Genomic DNA, 21,209 nt, shown 5'->3' with positions numbered 1-21,209 from the left:
AGCCAACTTTTGCAATTTGCAAACCCTTAATCTCTCCTCACAGGGAGCATTCCACAGACTCCTAACAATCTTGATCACCTGCCTCTCGATCTTCTCCATCACTCCCTCATCCAAAAGAAACCCAGGTGACCACACCTGAGAACAGTAATCTTGCTGAGTTTATCAAGGCTTTATAAAAAAGAGGAATGATAACTCCCTTATCTCTGCTTGTTAGTACATTCTTCAATAACCAAGTAATCTGGTGAGCTACCCTGGCTTCATCAATTTCTTATAGTACAGTTCCCTTAATGTGGTATACAGCTTGTAATCTCTGTATTCCAAATTGCATAACTTTATCCTTTTCCATATTAAATTGACATCTATTACACATTGCTCAGCCTATTTACATCATCCTGCAAGCTCTGTACATCACTTTGATTAACTATTAACTCAACTTTGCATCATCAACAAGCAACTGAATATCTCCCTTCTAATTATTTCCTACATCAATTTATGTACAAGTTAAGCAACATTGGTTCAGGCACAGGGATCAGCAGCACACCACTAGTCATCTACCTTCTCCTGGATTCTGCTCCTCCATATAATAATTCTTGGTATCTATCAGCCACCCTTTTCATATTCATCCCTAATTCTTGCATTTTGCATAACAGAGTTCCATCTGGTATCTTGTCAGACACCTTTTGAAAATCCAGCAGTATCATCGTGTAGCCATTCCCTATATCCAACTCAGCTTTCACTCTATTATAAACAGTCAGTAGATTACTGAGGCATGAGCAACCCTTCACAAAGCCATGCTGCCTCTCATAGAGTATGATATTATTATCCACCCATTCCTGAATACTCTTTTTGACCAACTTTTCCAGTACTTTTACCACCACTCCTGAGATACTGATTGGTCTATAATTAGCTACCACAGACTTAGATTCTCTTTATGCAAAGGAATTATTTTGCCTCCTTCCTCTTGGGACTGTGCCAGAGATCAGACTTAAACAGCCTAGTCAAAGGCATCAACAGTTCTTGTGCATATTCTCTTAAAATGCAAGCTGATATTGCATCCAATCTTCAAGCTGTATTTGCATTTACATTCTGAAATATCCTAAAGTACCTCCAGTTTAGTTTCCTCTCACCTCTGCCATAACAATATCTTCATTTGGATGATATACCCTTGCAACAGAGGCGTAGCTAGAGGGGGGGGGGGTCTGCCCCCAGGCAACACTTTGAACATTTTTGAACTTTTGCAATTAATTCTAAAATACAGTCTCGAGAACTCAGTTCTAACTATTGTAATACTACAGTGAATTTTCCTCACAATTGCTGTAAGTGTTGCTAGTTGTGAGAGGAGTTTTTCTAAATACAATTGATTAAGAATTACCTACATTACATATGAAATAGACTTCGACAATGTCATCGATGATTTTGTCAACAGAAAAGTAAGAAAAATAACATTTTAGAATGTTGAAATTAAAGTTTTACTTCAAAAATAAACAGTGTTTTAATTTATTTCCCCTATACATTGTTTTGACTTTTTATAGTATTTTGGTGTGTATTGAGAGGGGTGGAAAACTCAGGGATCATCCCAGGCAGTAAAAGCTCTAGCTACACCGCTGCCTTGCAAAGTAGTCACTCAGTAGCTCAACAGTTTCATCTGTCTCTGTCACCTCTCTATCTGCACTTATTAAAGCTATCCTACCATAGCCATTATTCATCCTCCTACTTGCCAAATAACAAAAAAAGCCTCTCTGGGATTTCCTTTTGTTTGCTTGACTAATTTCTTCTCATAATCTGATTTTGCCTTCCTTACCATGCTAGTTACCTTTTTTGGCCTGATCTTTGTACTATTCATGAGTTAGCTAGTCACATTTCCCATTATATACTCTCCACAATGTTACTTTTTTTTTTTGCAGCTCCTGCTTAATGATACTACTCATCTATCTAACTCCTACCCAACTTACCTTCCTGCTGTTGGGTATACAGTGTGATATTGCCTCCTCCAGATACCTCTTGACTATCTACCATGTCCTGTGAACATTATTCCCTTGCAGATCTTCAAGTCATCTCCTAAGTGTATCATAATCACATGCCTTGTAGTTCCACATATCCTCTTAACTGGAATTTCCACATGTTTTACTACCTCCCAAGTCAAGACCACATGATCACATTCCCCAATTGAAGACAATGTATCTCTCTTAGTTATTATTACACGACACCTCCAGGGAGTTCAAAGACTCATCAAGGGAGGGCACCTACTCCACAACTCTCCGTCTCCACCACTCAATCCACCAGCTACTTTAATCATCTACACCAATGCTATCTACTGCCAACCACCACTACTAGTATTTTCACAGACAGCCACAAACATCAATGCCCACGGTGGGATTTGAACCTACAACCTTTTGGCTGGAGAGCAGATATGCTAACCACTTGGCTAACCAGGTCGGCTGGTTATGGACAGGTCTTCTGATCCTGTAACCAAATTCAACACTCTTATACTCCAAGTCCCCTCCATCATATTCTGCTCCAAATAATTATCTATTAGTGAGTGCATAAATTCCACTTTCTCCTTGCCATGTGATCTTCCCTCCTTCCAGTCTAAGTCTACACTTGAGGTCCCCCATAATAATTACTTAACTTGCACTCATTGTGGTAATCTGCTGATGCATGTAAAAATGCTACCAGCAAAGAAAGAAAATTAGCTCTAGCAAAAAAAAAAAATCCTAAAGTGTTGGAGAGGCAGGCGAGAACCTGGATCCAGAATTGGGTTGACAACAGTGGTATTATCTTTGATGGACGACATGGATTTGCTAAGGAGAGGTCATATTTTAGTAATCCACTTACTTATTACAATAAGGTGATGGCTTCATTGGACAAAGGAGATGGATACAGAGCACTACGGTGTATACTTAGATTCTGCAAAGGCTTTGATAGATTACCACATGATAAATTGATAGTCAAACTAGAATGGATGGAATGGGATTGTATATTAGACTAGTGCATTGGATTGGAGATTGACTATATGATAGATGTCAGCAAGCTGTTTATGGGGAAGAAATATCCCAGAAGAGGAAAGTCACCAGTGGTGTGCCTCAGCGGTCTATTTTAGGACCATTGCTGTTTAACCTGTATGTTAATGATATTGGCAAAGATTTGGATGGGGATATTCAGTTGTTTGTATATGATGCAATGTTGGGACAAACTATAAGGAGTAGAGCAGATGTTCTGGCCTTACAAGAAGACTTGAAATGATTGAATGAATGGGCATGCATGGGAGTGGGGGATGCCAGTTCGATGTTGCAAAATGTAAGGTTTTAAAATTTGGGAAACAAAGGTGGGATGTAGAATTTATGCTTGGTGGGGATATATTGTTGGAAGTGGAGGAAATAAGAGATCTTGGGGTAATGGTGGATAAGAATCTAAAAATTTAGAGGACACTTTTTTTTTTTTTTTTTTTAATATCTGATCCAAAAATGAAAGGCCACATGACCTATAGCATATTAGTGCCATGTGTGGGCAAGAGGAATAGAAGAAAGGAGGAATTTGTTCACATTTTGATTGAACAACTAAGGATTGTAATCTTTGGGGATGGCAGAGTGGGGGGAGACTGTTCCAAAGAACAGAAGTAGATGGAATGAAAGAGGAGGCAGTGAAGTTGGTGCGAAGAGGCGGTGAAGAAGACAACAGAACAAATTCTGGGAATGATGCAGAGGACACTAACTTGTAGAAGTAAGGAGATTCTTGTTCCATTGTATAAAGGAACAAGATTAGGCCACATTTGGATTACTGTGCATAGATTTGGTCACCTTGTTTTCAAAAGGATGAAGAGATGTTGGAAAGGGTCCAGAGGTAATGGACTAAGGTAGTTTCTGATCTCTGGAATATTGAATATGAGGAAAGGTTGAGAAGATGCAATTTACAGAGTCTAGTGGATAGGAGGAAGACAGGTGTATGATAGAGACATACAAGTTGGTAAGGGGTTATTATGGGATCAATGTTGAAGTGGTTTTTCATAAAATGGTGAGAAATCAGGAGAGAACAAGAAGTCATTCCCGGTAGCTGTATAAGGAGGGTCTGAGCAGGGGAATGAGAAGCAGGTTTTTTGCATGTAGAGTTGTGAATTATTGGAATGCCTAGCCTGAGTGCAGTGTCTGCAGAGAATTTGAATTTGTTTAAGGCAAGGTATGATTGAGCTGTGTGTATGACACAAAGGGACTTCCTAGATGATCTTCGACTCCATGAGGTCTTAGGATAATAATAATAATGCCTTCCACGTCATCTCTGGCACCTTCTGGCTTATAGCAGCAACCAATTTTATATTTTGTCCTACTGGTCTCAATTCCACACCAGATTGACTCAAAAGAACTGCCATCTGCCCGACTGGCTCCCTTGTTGGCTGCAATTCATCTACCAAAACTTGTATCCTATCTATATCCTCCCTGAAAATACTAAATTCATCACATTCTATCCCTGTAACTACATTATCTGCTGTTAGTCATGTCTCACTAATGCCTATAATTTTTGGCAAAGTTGTACTAACCAATACCAAAAATTTCTCCTTCTTATTCCTGATACCTCTAGCATTAGTATTTAAAAACATAGCATCCCTTTAGGCCCCCCAACCACCTTTATCCTGAATTGACTATCCTATTCGATATTGTTGTCTGAGAGACTAGATTCTTCATTTTTTGTTCATTCACACACTTATTTGCTTAATGGGTGTTTTCATACACACTCATCTGCATCCACCCTAATTTCTTCAGTTTTCCTGACTTTGCACTTCCAAGCTTTCAGCAAACAAAGCCCTCTCTATACACCAAACTCTAAATCCATTTAAGTGCAGTCTATCAGCATTTTTGCAGACCTGGTTTGCAACAATGCTGAAGAAAAAATCATCTTTCATCAGGACAATGCACCTGCCCACAAAGGTGTTTTGGCAATGAGAAAATTAAGGGATCTGTACTATGAATTGTTGGAACATCTGCCCTATTCCCCATATTTGGCTCCCTCTGGCTTCTATCTCTTCCCAAAACTAAAACTCTACCTCACTGGTCAGTGTTTTTCTTTGAATCAAGAGGTGATTCCAGCTGTAGAGGGGTATTTTGCAGATCTTACTGAGAACCACTACAGGGATGGGATAATGGCACTGGAGCATCACTGGAATAAATGTATTCGTCTTAAGGGAGATTATGTTGAAAAATAAAAATAATTTTGAAATTATAAACTTGTTTTTTCATTGTTAGGCTGAGAACTTTTCAGACCTCCCTCATATGTAAGGGATAGCACATTCAAATCAATAAGTGATTCCAGCTGTAGAGGGGTATTTTGCAGATCTTACAGGGATGGGATAATGGTGCTGGAGCATCTCTGGAATAAATGTATTCGTCTTAAGGGAGATTATGTTGAAAAATAAAAATAATTTTGAAATTATATAAACTTGTTTTTTCATTGTTAGTCTGAGAACTTTTCAGACCACCCTCACATGTAAGGGATGGCACAAGAGGATTGAGAGTCATAGGTATAATCATGGAAGGTGTGATTGTGAGTGGAGTGTTGCATTTCTCCTGAGTGGTACGAGCCACATCAAGACTTCTCTGAGGAAAGGATGTATGTAGAATTAGGAAACCAGCTGTAAAGCTACAGCATGGAATGAAAAATTAAGTGACCAAGAAATTATTGTGAATATATTCCAAAGATCAAAAGGTTGAATAAGGTAGGTGTCAAATGGATGAATGAAAGGATTAAGCATAAAATATGGAAGATAAAGAAGATATTGTGGAGGCAGCACAAGAAGAATAATGGCAACAATCAATTGAATGAGGAGTATAAAGAGCAGGCCAGGAAGGTGACTCAGTTGTTAAGGATACCAAAAGTGCAGTATGAGTAGAAATTAGCATATTAAGCCAAGAAAAATCCTAGGGAATTTTTCCGACATGTGGCATATAGAAGGAAAAATGATTGTGGTAAGATAATGTTAATGGATGAAAATGGTAGAATGGTAACTGCTGCAGAAGACATAGTTGAGGTATTCAGTGGACATTCATAAGTGTTTCACTCTAGTCAGTATGAAATTATGGAAAGCCTCAATTGTAGAGGAAATAGGAAAGGATGACTTAATTGTGAGTGCGTCAGAGGTATATGAGTAATTAAATAAGCTTGATGTTAATAACACAATAAGATTAGATGACATATCACTATGTCCTAAGGCAGTATTTCTCAAAGTGTGGTATGCGTACCCCCGGGGGTACGTGGCAATTTTCGGCTATGCATTATTAATGCATGGAATCACATTTCTCAACAAATAGTGCAATTAGAGACAACTGGGTTAAAAACGGCACTAACTAATGAATCACATCTCTCCTCCAACAGAAACTGCTGTATAGACTCAAGCAAAACCATATGTTGCCAGTGCAACATATGGTTTTGCTTGACACCATCCCGTCGAGAACGTGTTAAAACTAAGAAATATATAGTGAATGTGTTTCAGATATTATGGAATATGGTTGAAGAGAATTAGCATTTCAACTCAACTGTTGAAATGCTAATTTATCTTTGGTTCGCGCTATCTTCTGTTAATACCGCACTAATCATATGCACTTCTTCATAGCTGCTCTACGTATCTCAAGTCTTGTAAATTATTGGTAATTTTTGTTTGAAATAATGGGAAAGAAGATGAAGCTATTTGGGTAGATGACTTTGACGATGCACACAAGAAAACTATTCTCAATGCCTAACGTAGCGATATTGAGTAGAAGTTTCTTGGTAAGTCACACTATTTGCAGTTTTTTCCTGAAAACTTTAATTTCCGAAAATCCCCGCATATATTTCGCATCACGATTATTTAGCTTTTATTTTGGGGAAAAAGTGCGAGTTATATTTGAGTAAATACGGTAATTTTTTTTTTTTTTTTTAGCTTTCAAATTCTTAAGTATGGATCATTGGATTTATAAAACCCACAAAAAAAGAGCAATATAGCAAATACAAGTAGCTGTAAGCAACAAGAAAACGTTGATATTGCATCTGGATCAAATGAAATTGATAAGTGTGTGTCGTCTGACATCTCTAGAAAACCAACTAGGAAGAAGATGAAAAAATCTTCGAAAGTATGATATGAATTACCGTATTTGAAATTTGGATTTTCATGGACGGGAAATGAAGGAACCTATTCCAAATTTTGTTCTATTAAAAATAAATCATATTTTTTTGTTTACATGAACATATAAATTCAAATAACATAGACATTTACAATGAAATATACTTTATTTATTTATTTATTATTTGATAAGGGTACCCTTATATACTCTGGTACCTGGTAATAATGAAAATTTAAGAAGGGGTACGCAGATATCTGAAGTTTGAGAAACACTGTCCTAAGGAAATGTCCGAGGAATTGACAATAGCCTTAGCATACCTGTTTAATAAGAGTCTTACAACAGCAGAGGTCCCATGGAAGTGGAAATAATGTAAAATTGCTCCATTGCACAAAAGTGGTGATAAGGCTGTCATTACAAATTATAGGCTAAGGCTTTTGTCACACAACAAGCTGGTTACTAAATTGAAACAGATAGGAATGGATAACAAAGTGAGTTGGATAGGTATCAGGAGTTGTATCATGGTTTTGCAGTATCTCAAAAGAGGAATGTCACCAATGGGGTGTTGCAGGGGTCCATTTTTGGGCCATTGTTGTTCATGTCATTTGTTTGCATCATCTGCAAACAGATGATGCAAAACTGAGAGAATGATGGAGAGTCAAGCATAAGTTGCAGTCTTACAGGAGTAGTTGAATAAATTATATGAGTGGGTAGGTAAGTGCAGCTATCAGTTCAGTGTTGCAATGTTGGTAAGCTACAATAGGATGCAAAGTATACAATTGGTGTGGACATGTTGAAAGAGATATAGGACGAGATCTTGGGGTAATGTTGAGCAAAGACCTGAAATTCAGGGGCCACAATGCAAAAGTTGTAAAGTTATCACATTGGATTATGGCAATGATGCAGAGGACCTTCACGTACAGAAATAAAGAGATTATCCATCACATAAGGTGTCGATCAGGCTTACATGGTTTATTTTGCACCGATTTCATCACTTGGTTTGGTGAGGATATGTTAGAAAGAGTCAAGAGAAGATTCATGAAGGTGATAACTGGTCTTTGGAATGTGGGGTATGAAAATTGAGGAAATGCAATTTTCAAAGCCTTGTGAAGAGGAGGAGGAGAAGATATGATTCAGACATATAAGTTGGTCAGGAGTGGTTGCCATGTTATGTTGAAGAAAATTTTCATAGAATGGGAGGGGGGGGGGATAGAACAAGAGGCCATCCTCAGAAACTCTATAAGGAGGGTGTGGGAAATGGAGTGAGAAATTGGTTCTTTGCATGGAGAGTGGGTGATGAGTGAAATGTATTGCCTGAGAGTGAGGTGAATGCAGACACACTGAATATATGTGTGGTATAGTGTACGCCTCCTGAGATGAATCAACTCCATGGACTTCTGGTGTTAATAATAATAATATTTTGGCCAGTTTTGATATGCTGTCATTATTCACAAAAGTTCCAGTACCCACTCTCAGAAATAATTTATTTGTCCTGGATGCCACAAAACTTTTCCAGCACTGCCTTCAGTCACTCTTCCTCTTCTTCACTTGGAAAGGTAAAATTTATATTCAGAAATATGGTTAGCAATGGGCTACTACCCAATATTGCCACCAGCTGCTAATTTTTACATGGTAAACTTCAAGGTAAAACATTTGTCACAATCCATTCTAAAACCATACACATCATTCTGTATATACAAATGACATATTTATTATTTGGAAACAATTCTCAGGGGACCCTGTAACCCCAAGAGAGCGCGTCCCATGGGTGGCGGATAGGGGAGCCCACCATGTGTGTGTGTGTGTACATGTGCGTGCGTGCATGTGTGTATATATATATATATATATGGTGGGGTGGTCCAAATATACTGAATAAGGACTCGTAGACCAACAGGGCCATAAGGGGCAATCATCTTGATTGTAAGGGAAGCGGCACTCCCATGGACCCCTAGCTGGATCTATCCTCTCCTTCTTCTACTTTGAGGAAGACCCACTTACTTTAATCTTTCCTATAAGGCCTTATCAGCCAACTCTTCTTACTTTATGACCCTTGTGCTATTAGAGTACTCGAGGGCCATGGGGTCTTTTCATTTCTGGCCTTACAACTATGTCCTCTCTATGACCTTACTATATTTCTTCTATAATCTACCCTTTCCCCATCAATATACCCTATTCCTCCTATGGGTTTAAATTCGGAAGAAGGCGAGTTCAGAAGCCTTAAGGTAGCAGCCCTATCACTGAACTATTCCATCATCAGGCTAGTCCCCTGACATGGAGAACATAACCATACTTGTAAGCTGACAGAAAAAGATAATCGGTTTGAATCTATGGGAAACGACCCTGGAATGGAAAAGGGAAAACGAAAATGGAAACGACAAAATATAATACACATAGCAAACTGGAATGTAAGAGGAATAGCATATAAAGAAATTGAATTAGACCAGTTATTAAATGAAAGAAATTTTAAAATAGCAGTAATCATTGAAACAAAAAAGAAATTAAAAGGAACTATGAGAACTGAAAATTTTAATGTGATATACAGTGGAGTCGACAGAGACCAAAGAGCACAAGCAGGAGTCATGATTTGGATTCATAACTCCCTTTCAAAACAGTTAAAACATAAATTATGGAAGGAAAGAATAATAGAAGCTAGAATAAAAATAGATAGAGGCTATTTAACAATAATTGGTTTATATGCCCCAGAAGAAGGAAGAGAACAGGATAATATTGATTTTTATAATCAGCTACAAAACATATATAATAAAATAAATAAAAATGATTACATAATTTTAGCAGGAGACTTAAATGCAAATCTGAAAACAAACCCCAACTCAACAACACCAGAGTTAAAGATCGATACTATCAACGTAAGAAGCCTGAATGGCAAAGAAATGGAGTTAGCTGAGGAATTAGATAAGTACCAGATCGACATAATAGGGGTGACTGAAACAAAAAAGACCAAAACTGGTGAGATCTTTCTGAGCAATAAATACAAAATGTTATATTCAGGCAATGACAATCAAGGAAAAGAAGGAGTAGCCATAGTATTCAACACAAAATACGAGGCTAATCTTCTTGAATGGCAGTCAGTCTCAAGTAGAGTGATGTGGGCAAATATCAGAATGGGGAACTGGACAATGAGACTTATTTGTGCCTATGGTCCCACAGAAGGTTCTACTAAGGTAGAAGTGGAGGAATTTTTTGACGCTTTAGAAAAAGCAACTGACACAATGAAAAAGGAAAAGTTGGTCCTTGTTGGGGATCTAAATAGTAGAGTAGGAAATGATTGTGAGACATACAAAAATATTTTGGGAAAATTTGGAGAAAAGAGCAAAGCTAATAATAATGGCAAATATCTGTTGGATTTCTGCTCAGGACATGGACTGGTTATTACTAACACCATGTTCCAACATAAAAATGTGCACAAATTCACATGGAGAGAAGAGGCAAGGAATAAGAAAAGTCTCATTGACTATGTTATTGTTGATAGTGATGTTTTCTCCCTGGTGCAGGACACCAGAGTGTACAGAGGATTTGAAATTGGAAGTGATCACTATTTAGTCTTGAGCAGGATAAAATTGAATTTCATATTGAAAAGAATAACATGTAAGAAAGTTTTAAAGCGAATAAAAGTTGAGCAGCTCTCAGATGTGAACTGTAGACTATAATACAGAAAGATTATTGAAAAGAAAATGAAAGAGTTTGAGAACAGGAATCAAACCTTGGAGATTTAGTGGCAAACTCTGAAGAAAACATTGACTGATTCTGCCAGAGAGGCATGTGGTGTGGTTGTGTGCAAGGATAAAAAAATCAGAACTCCCTGGTGGACACAGGAAGTTAAAGAGGCAGTGAAGGAAAAGAAAGCATATCAAAAGTTCCTGGCAAATAAGTCAGCTTTTACTCTTACAGAATACAAAGACAAATGTAAGAACGCTAAACAGTGTGTAAAACTAGCTAAACAAAAGTCATGGGAGGACTTTGGCAAGAATATAGAAAATAAATATCAAGAAGGTGGCAAAATATTCTGGAGGTTGTTGAAGAAGCTTAGGAATGGAGGAAAGAGTGCTGTAAAAGGAGTTAGAGATGATAAATGTGACATGAAAACAGGAGAAAAAGATATCCTTGAAGTATGGAGTAATTACTTTGAAAAACTGCTAAATGAAACAAGCAGTGATGACAGCACAGTGGTAAAAAATACTGACCAGGCATGCAGTCAAGGATACATATCCATACTTGAAGTAGAAAAAGCCATAAAAGGCTTGAAATGTGGAAAGGCAGCAGGAGTAGATGATATTCGACCAGAAATGCTGAAGTATGGTGGTATAAAAGTCTTACAGTGGCTGCACTGCATAGTTCAGAAAGCCTGAACAGAGGGACGAATTCCCGATGATTGGAGTAGAGCTCTCATAGTATCCATATATAAAAAGGGAAATAAAACTGAATGTGAGAATTACAGAGGTATTTCCCTACTGAGTGTTCCTGGCAAGATCTATGCAAGTATACTTGAGAAACAGTTGAGAAGAATTGTGGAAGAAAAGCTTGGTGAAGAACAAGCTGGATTCAGGCCAAATGGAGGCTATCAGGATCAGATCTTCACTTTACGACAAATAGTCGAGAAAGCATGGGAATATAACAAAGATCTGTATTTAAGTTTTGTCGATTTGGAAAAGGCATATGACAAGGTGTCAAAAGAGAAGCTATTCAATACACTGCAGTTATATGGTGCCAATGGGGCATTATATCAAGCAATACTTAGTCTTTATTTGAGTTGTAAGTCAGCAGTTAGAATTGAAGGAAGTCAGGAAGATGGTTTAATGTTAAATCTGGTGTGAGACAAGGATGTACATTATCCCCTCTGTTATTCATTATCTATATGGATCACATTATGAAGGAAAGTGGTATTAAACCTGATATCAAAATTAGAGATGTTAATGTCAGCTCTTTGCTTTATGCGGATGATGTTATACTTCTAAATAAATCTGCTACAAGTCTGCAAGGTTCTCTGACTAAATTGAATAGCTGTTGTAATAGATATGGTATGAAGGTCAGCAATAAAAAGACAAAGACAATGAAAATAGGCAGAATCATTGAAAATGTCAACTGTGTTGTGAATGGAGAACCTGTGGAAGAAGTAAAACATTTCAGCTACTTAGGCACTCTTTTTACTGAAGATGGTAAATTAAATATAGAAATAGACAACAGAATCAGCAAAGCTGGTATGGTGGGAAGTCAATTGAATAAATTCATATGGAATAAGAGAGAAATTAGTCGGAACACTAAATTAGCTGTATATAAGACAGTGTTCAAACTAGATTTAACTTATGGATCTGAGAGCTGGGTCAGAAGTAAAACACTTGACTAAAGACTAGAGACCGCAGATATGAGAGTCCTGAGAAAGATTAGAGGTGTGAACAAATGGCATCAATGGCAATATCATATTAAAAATGAGGATATTAGGAATGAACTTGACATTGTCAGCATCCAGGAATGCATTAGCAGAGCTACTCTCAGGTGGTATGGTCACTTACATAGAATGGGAGAGGAAAGATTAGCAAAACAAGTGTTCTCTGCCAGGTTGGCAGGAAAACGACCCAGAGGAAGTCCAAGATATAGGTGGATTGATACGGTACAATGTGCCTTAGACGATAGAAATATAAGATCTGATAATGTTGGAGTCTTGACAAGTAACAGACTGATTTGGAGGAAAATTGTAGATAGGAAGTTAGTAATGATGTAATTTTTTCATGTAGTACTGTCATATCCTGTACACCCCTTGAAGGTACATGGCAGGAATTTGATGATGATGATGATGACTAAAATGCAAGAATTGGAAACACGAAAATTAATAATAATATAGGAATACATGGAGAACACACTCTAAACAGAAATGGTAAAAAATTGATTGACTTTGTAGTTTATAATAACCTAAAAATAATGAATTCCTTCTATAAACATAAAGACATACATAAATATACTTGGGAAGCAAGAGGATGGAAATCAATATTAGATTACTTCATATTAAATGAAAAGAGATCAAAATTTTCACTAGATGTTAGAGTTCACAGAGGATATGAAATAATCAGTGACCATTTCCTTGTTAAAATAAAATTAAGATTACCACCTAAATGGCTACAAGTAACAAGAACAGAAAGAAAAATTGAAACATTTGTTTATAAAACTAGACTATTGAATGACACAAATGTACAATGGCTATATGAACAAAGAATTAACCAGTATCTAGATAAAATAAAACAAAATGAAGAAATAGAAATAGAATGGCTTAATATAAAAACGATACTAAATGCAGCAGCAAATGAAAGCTTAGGAAAGACCAAAAAATTCAATAAAAGAAAAAAACTGAAGATCTGAGATGATACAATCAAAGAAATAATCAAAAAGAAAAAAGAAGCCTATCACAAATGGTTAAGCAGTAAAAGATTAGAAGATGAAATAGAATATAAAAGAATAAGAGCCATAGCTAAAAGAGAAGCCAGAAAAAGACAGAGAATCATGGAATAAATTTGTTTCTAATTTAGAACATGATTTATATAAAATAAGACCCAATGTATATAAGATTTTGAAACACCTAAATGCAGATACCAAAGAAAACATAAAATTAAACACTGAATTGAAATTAGAAGAATTTCTAAATTACTACACAGAACTGTGGACAGACAAATATTTTAAAAATGACAACTGGCAAACAATTAACGAAAATGAAAAGGAAATAACTGAAGAAGAATTAGAAATCAGCCTGAAAGAAACAAGAAACGGAAAATCACCTGGAGAAGATAAGCTAGGTTCAGAACTATATAAATACGCAGGAACAAGATTCAAAGGAAGACTCTTATTATTTTTAAATAAAATTTACTCAACTAGTATCCCCCCAATAGAATGGAAAAAAGCAATTGTTATTCCTATCTTTAAGAAAGGTAATAGAGATGACCCTAAAAACTATAGAAGTATCAGTATACTAAATTCATGTTACAAAATATACAGCAGAATCTTAAATAACAAACTAATGAAATATTCTGAAAACTTTATTCTAGAGGTACAAAATGGATTTAGAAAAGGACGATCATGTATAGACCCGGCCTTCTGCCTAAAATTAATAATAAAGAAAAGAAGAGAATATAATTTAGAAACACATATTGTATTTATTAATTTTGAAAAAGCATTTGACAAAGTTAAAAGAAACATATTATTTAACATATTAAAAGAAAGACAACACCAAATAATATCCTAAAAGCTATCACAAGTATTCAAATAATCAAATACAAATAAGATTAAATCACGAGCAATCATATACGAAAGAGATAAACCAAGGGGTCGAAAGGGATGTCCCCTCTCAGCAACGCTTTTTAATATTTACCTAAATGAAATAATAATAAAATGGAATAAAAATTTCCATCAAGGTATTAAACTTTCCCCTACAGTGAACTTAAACACTCTCCTTTTTGCCGACGACCAAATAATAATTACAAATTCTGAAGATAACTTACAGAAAGCTATTTTAAATCTAAATGAGATATCCAAAGATTATGGTATGATAATATCAACGGAAAAATCAAAAACTATGGGCTTTAAAGGACAAGATCCAGCAAGAAATAAAATAGTATTAGATAACAAGATCTTAGAACAGGTGAATTCATTTAGCTACCTAGGATGTATGATCACTTATGAAAATGAAAAAGATATAAACGTAAAAAGTGCAAAATATTTAAAAATAACAGGTGTAATTAACTCTATATTTAAACCAAACCTAGTTCAAAAACAAACCAGGCCAAAAGTATACAATACATTAGCCCTACTGGTCTTAATGTATGGAAGCGAAATCTGGACAATAAAACAAAAAGACAAACAAAGATTAACAACAGCAGAAATGAAGTTTATGAGAAAAACTGCAAAGTATACCCTATTTGATCACAAAAGAAACGAAGATATTATGAAAGAATTAAACCAAGAACCAGTAATTGAAAAAATTAAAAAATATAAACATAGATGGATGGAACAAGTTCAAAGAATGAAAACAGAAAGATTACCAAAACAAGCCTTAAAGTACAAGCCTTTAGGAAAAAGAAAACCAGGACGTCCTCTTAAACGATTCAACGATGACTTCTAAGGCCGGAACAGGCCATACCAGGCCTAAATCCTTGATACGTATAATGATGATATTTATTATTTGGAAACAAACCCTAAAAGACCAAATTTTTGTTCTGTTTTCTCAGTAACAGTCTTCCAAAAATTCAGTTTAAAACAGTGACTGAAATGGATTATAAACTTCCATTTCTGGACACTTTAAAAATCAAAACAGAAAATAGGGGAATATCTTTAGATAATTATAGGAACCCAATCTAAAAAAGATGCTTTAAAAAAACCTACCCATGCAATCTCTGAAGTCAAACATAAAGGTTCTGCTTCCTTTTCTACATTGGTAGGATCTCTAGATGCACATATCAATTTTTAAAACAAGTGAATATTGGAACTGCTTTCAAACCAGTTCAGATAGAATTTCTCATGTTCTCCCAAATATTCTTTCATCTGACAAACTGGAAGAAGTTCTGAAATGTATTAAAAAAAAAAAAAGAACAACCCAAGTGATAATGAATACAGAAGGATAGATAAAAGTGGGTTCACTTCCCACAATTCTGCAGAACACCACAAAATGAACTGATCATTTGCCTTCATGCCACATTTAGAAGGTAACCTATTACAGACCTTTAAAGGAATCAACTGAAATCATACAGTCTAAAAATACCTGGAAAAGACACTAAGGTCTTATCCTACATGAAATTTGGAAATCTGTAATATGCCTATGTAACATATTAGACCACCATTTCATCAGTACAGTAACAAGGGTATGAAGCGCCTGTGGCAAGTGTCTAACTTGCACCTCCCTAACCCAATGCAAGTGTCTAACTTGCATCCCCCTAACCCAAAATGACAAAAATTCTGAAAAATTTAAATGTAACAAGTTAAATTTTATTAAATGCAATATGTTAAATATTTACTATTAACCCCATCAAAATGAGTTGCAGTGTGTTGCAGAATTTGTGTGTCTAAAGCAGCATATTGCCGAAATTTAAAAATACAATATAAAATAGCAGACTTTTATATCTATTTATTTAGTTTTGTTTTTTACGTTTTGCGCCCCAAACCTAGTTGCGCCCGTGGCGGGTGCCTCTTTCACCATGCCCTTGTTATGGCAATGCATTACATAACTACCTATCTGCAACAATGAACGGCTGATGCCTATGTCAAATGATTCACATGGGATAATCCATATGATAATGTTATAGTTTTCCAAAATAATTACTGATAAGGGTGTTCCCAGAGCTTTTCTTTTAGTCTTGTTAACAAGAAAAATGTTATAAGTAATAATATAGTAATATTTCGGGGGGGAATTTTTATTCTATTAAACAAACATGAATACAATCCCATATTTTACAAGTGTAATAGTACAAAATAAAATATTTTTTGATGGAAGCTTTTTTTATATTGAAAATGAAATTAAATAGATTTATCATTTAGCAGTGATTACATATTCACTGAGTTTGATACTTGCACTCATTTTCTAATCATTAGCTAATCAAAAAAGTTTACTTTCTAGAACAACTTACTTATTTTCTTCTTCTTAAGCCTCTTTTCATCCACAATTAGATACAAGCTTCCTCCTTAACTTTCCAGTATCTTTAGCTAATGTCAACCATCTCATGTCAAAACCTCTGTAGATCATCGCCCTATCTTGTTCTTTGGTGAACTTTCCTTCTCTTGTGCTTAATTTTGTCCAATTTTCACCTATTAATTTGCTAATATGGCCAGTCCATCTTGATTTACATACTTTACAATACCTCACAATATCCTCTGCTTTCTCTCTAATTCCATCTCTTCTTTTTGTCTATCATACCACTCCTTAAATCCAGTGACCATTCTTGCTCTCACCACTCCATTAGGCAATGCATTCCATGGTTCAATCACTCTCCATGCAAAGAAACCACTCCTCACCCTCTTGCTCATGGTTTCCTTTCATAACTTCCAGGGATGGCCTCTTGTCATCACTCCTTCCCGCTGTTCAACCAAGTGAAAGAACTCCCAGTATCAACCCTGTAACCACCTTTCAACAGTTTAAAAGTCTCAATCATATCACCTCTCCTTCTATCCACCAAACTCTGCAGTCCACATTCCCTCAGCCAATCCTCATAACTAACATTGTACAGTCCTGAAACCATCTTTGTTATCTGCCTTTGTACCCTTTCCACAGTTAATTTATCCCCTTCAAATCCTGGGGACCAAATCTGAGAACAATAGTGTGGTCTGATCAGAGTCTTATACAACGGAATGATAACCCTTTTATCTCTGCTTGTTATGTGGAGTATTTTTTCCAAGGTTCCTTTGGCCACATGCTACCAGTCTTCCTGATTTTAAGCCGTTAATCATGCCACACTTCTATAGGTAAAGACTGGAATAATGCACATATTAAATAGCTTTCTTTTTAAATATACAGATGAAATTTAGATGGATAAAAATCTTTATACAGCTAAAACACTTTGTTTCCTTTTGCAATTTTTCTATTTATTTCTTTATCATGATTTTCCATAAAGCTAATTAACTGAATTAATTTTATTCAGTCTCATCTGAATTTGTCATCAATTAATTTGTTTTACTTATGTTTATTTTAAAATCTCTTTATCTACTTTCTCTTCCAAGGTCATTTAGCATTTCTTCAGCTGATTCTTTATTTTTTGCTAACAGGACAATGTCAGCTACAAAATGCGAATAGTGATATTTCCTCAATTTATGTTAATTCCATAGTTTTCTCCATAAGAACTTAATATAGACTTTTCTAACTTAGTAGAAAACAATTTAGGTGAGACCGGATCTCCTTTTCTCATTCTTCTCCCAATGCTGAATTCCATTGCATGGAATTCAGAATTCAAAATTTAATGCAATTAAAAAAACTTCTTGGGGTTTTCCTTGCATTGTAGTGCTGGCCTTCTTTTTATTCTAATTTATTTCTCCTTGCTATACTGGTCACTTCCTTTCAGTAGTTTGTTTTTTTTGTATAACTGTTTTTCAATTCTCCCTCCCTCCCTCTCTCTTTATAACTTTTGCATAACCTCTTTTTCATTTGCAATTCATGTTCCCAGTCATCCATACTATTTTAAATCTCTATCTTTTTCATCCCAAGTATACAAGTAACACTGCTATTAACAAATTTTTTCTTCACAGAGTGCATGTGCTATAATTTTTTCTTCTTTCAAATTCTTCTGTCCATGGTACTCACAAGCTGGTTTTCTAATTTTCTCAGTTCTAAACTTCGAAAAGCCTTGCCAGTTGTCCATTCTCTACAGTGTAAATGTTTAAATCATATAACCTCTTTCTGGCATTAACAAGGTGGTAATATTCTACTCTTTGACTATTTCCACTTGGAAGATGAGTTTAAGAGGAAAGGAATACAGTAATCTCTCAATTATCCAACCAAAGTGGGAGAGCATTTTGCCAGTCAGATAATTGAAAGGGTAGATGACTGAAGGTACAGTTACATGGTGCTGTACCAGAAGTTAGTTGACACACTATCCCATTCAAGGATTGCTTAATTGAAGGTTTTTTCATTTGTAGGCCAGATAATTGACAGGTGACTGTAAATCTTTCACTTTATCAGAATACAATTTTTTTTTCAGGTTATAATATAATATAAACTCAGCTGTCCATGATATTTTAATCACCCAATTTGCCAAGATGGATAAATATATCAAGCACAGTATACTACATGTCCATGCTATTTTCATACCACTATGCATCTGGGCATTTCACATTCATGTTTTCATTGATATCCCTACACATCACAGCTCATAGGGTAGGATAGAACAGGTTACAGCAGTTTAAGAAATTTGAAAAAAAAAACAAAAAAACAAACAAACATAATTTTTGAATTTATAATCTAATATTACCTGGCCTTCTCCAATTTCTGACAACATTACCAAGGTAGTAATATTCTGTTCTTTCACCATCCTCCAAAACTCAGTGACTGTATTATCGAGAGGATCTTGAGTAATAATGAAGGACAGTGATCTGTCATAACCCTAAAGAATATTAAATAAACATAGTTATATATTCATTTTTAAGAAAAATAAATGTGTTAAACACTAATTATATAGCTATTTCATAAAGAGAAATGGGTATATCGTAACAAAGTAAATTTAATAAAAGACCGATATTTAGGTCTTAGGTACTGGTCCAGTCGACAAAGCAGAAACCTGAACATTAGATATGGTAGTTTTATATATTAATCCCACATGAGAGGTAACAAAACCTCTAACACAAGAGTGCAACAGTACTATGTAGTAGTGGCAAGTGATTAGGTAACAAAACCTCTAACTCAAGAGTGCGAAAGTACTATGTAGCAGTGGCAAGTGATTAGGGAGAAAGAAGAAATCAAGTGATGAAATTCTTGAAGAGCTGGCAGTCATAGTCCTTTGGATGGAAAAGTATGTTCAAAGAAAGAACAGATAACAATTCATCCAGTTCATCCTCTAAATATGTAAAAACACAAACAGCACAGTTCAGCTTCAAAGTTATTGTGCCAGCTTTTCATCCTCATTCTTTCCAAGTTATCTGTTCTTTCTTTGAACATACTTTTCCATCCAAAGGACTATGACTGCCAGCTCTTCAAGAATTTCATCACTTGATTTCTTCTTTCTCCCTAATCACTTGCCATTGCTACATAGTACTTTCGCACTCTTGAGTTAGAGGTTTTGTTACCTAATCACTTGCCACTACTAGAGATTCTTAGACTTTCTGCCCAACAGCTAGAGGGTGCTCCTCATAGGACTTTAGGCTCAAAATCGTCTAATTTTTTACATTATTATTATGTGTGTGTGTGTGTGTGTGTGTGTGTGTGTGTGTGTGTGTGTTACTATAAATTTAATATTGTATTCTTGAAGATGCGACTGTGATGGAGATAAATAAACCTGCTGTTTAATTATTTCTCTGTGCTGTACTTATTTTTAATTCATTTAATTATTTTAGTTTATTTTTATTTATTTACTATCTGTTTATTATTATTATTACAAGAGTGGTCTGAAAAGTTCTAAGCCTCGACCATAGATGGCAACACTATTGGCAACATTTTTTTTTCTAAGTTGGTTACATCTGTCATAAGCATCTATGTGAAATTACAAGTCATTCTATCAAGTAGTTTGTTTTATACAGCTGTCTGGGGCAAAAGTGTTGTCTGTATCCCTTGAAATGGATGAAACTGCGTATTGTGCAGTTATAAAATTCTTTGTAAAAGAAGGTTTAACGGCAAAAGAAATTCATTCGAAGTTCATAAAAGTTTATGGGCACTCTTCTCCTTCATTTTCAACAATTAAGAAATGGGCTGCCGAGTTTAAACATGGCCGTACCAGCCTTAAAGATGATCTACATGAAGGAGGTCCAAAAGGTGTAACAACACAAGAAATCATTGATCAGTACACGATATGGTATTGGATGACCGGCAAGTCAAAGTGCGTGAAATTGCTGAGACCATAGGCATTTCGAAAGAACATGTAGGATATATTTTGCATGCAGAATTGCAAATGAAACAGATTTGTGCAAGATGGGTGCCGGCTTGTTCACAGCAGATCAAAAATGCTCGCATGAAAATCTCTGAACAGTGCTTGGAGCGTTTTAACAAAAATAAAACCGATTTTGTGTGTCGATTTATTACTATGGATGAGACTTGGATTCACCATTACACACCAGAATCCAAACAGCGAACAGAAGCTGGTTGCTCAGTGCCAAAGAAGACAAAGTCGGTTCCATCAGCAGGAAAGGTCATGGCATCAGTGTTTTGGAATGCTAAAGGCATTTTGTTTAGTAATTATCATGAAAAGGGTAAAACAATAACTGTGGAATATTATTCCAATCTTTTAACCAGACTAGATGAAAAAATTCATGAGAAAAGACCCGGTTTGCAGAAGAAGAAAATCATCTTTCATCAGGACAATGCACCTGCCCACAAAGGTGTTTTGGCAATGGGAAAATTAAGGGATCTGCACTATGAATTGTTGGAACATCCACCCTATTCCCCAGAGATTTGGCTCCCTCTGACTTCTATCTCTTCCCAAAACTAAAGCTCTTTCT

General features: G+C 35.7%; 1 protein-coding gene across 1 annotated transcript in view; it reads right to left on the bottom strand.

Annotated features, from left to right (window-relative positions):
* Nucleotides 1-21,209, bottom strand: part of LOC150095530 (receptor-type tyrosine-protein phosphatase epsilon-like) — an 858,461-nt gene that overhangs the window by 73,293 nt on the left and 763,959 nt on the right. Inside the window, exon 21 of the mRNA XM_090410701.1 lies at nt 19,034-19,165. Coding sequence (XP_090266827.1) covers nt 19,034-19,165 — 132 coding nt within the window. The remainder of the gene's footprint in view (nt 1-19,033; nt 19,166-21,209) is intronic.

This window comes from Typopeltis vanoorti, chromosome 20 (genome assembly GCF_054136105.1).
Source record: "Typopeltis vanoorti isolate ZY-2024b chromosome 20, IOZ_Tvanoo_1.0, whole genome shotgun sequence".
Lineage (NCBI taxonomy): Eukaryota > Metazoa > Arthropoda > Arachnida > Uropygi > Thelyphonidae > Typopeltis > Typopeltis vanoorti.
The sequence above is the reverse complement of the archived record's forward strand: the minus strand, read 5'-3'. Positions and strand labels throughout refer to the sequence as shown.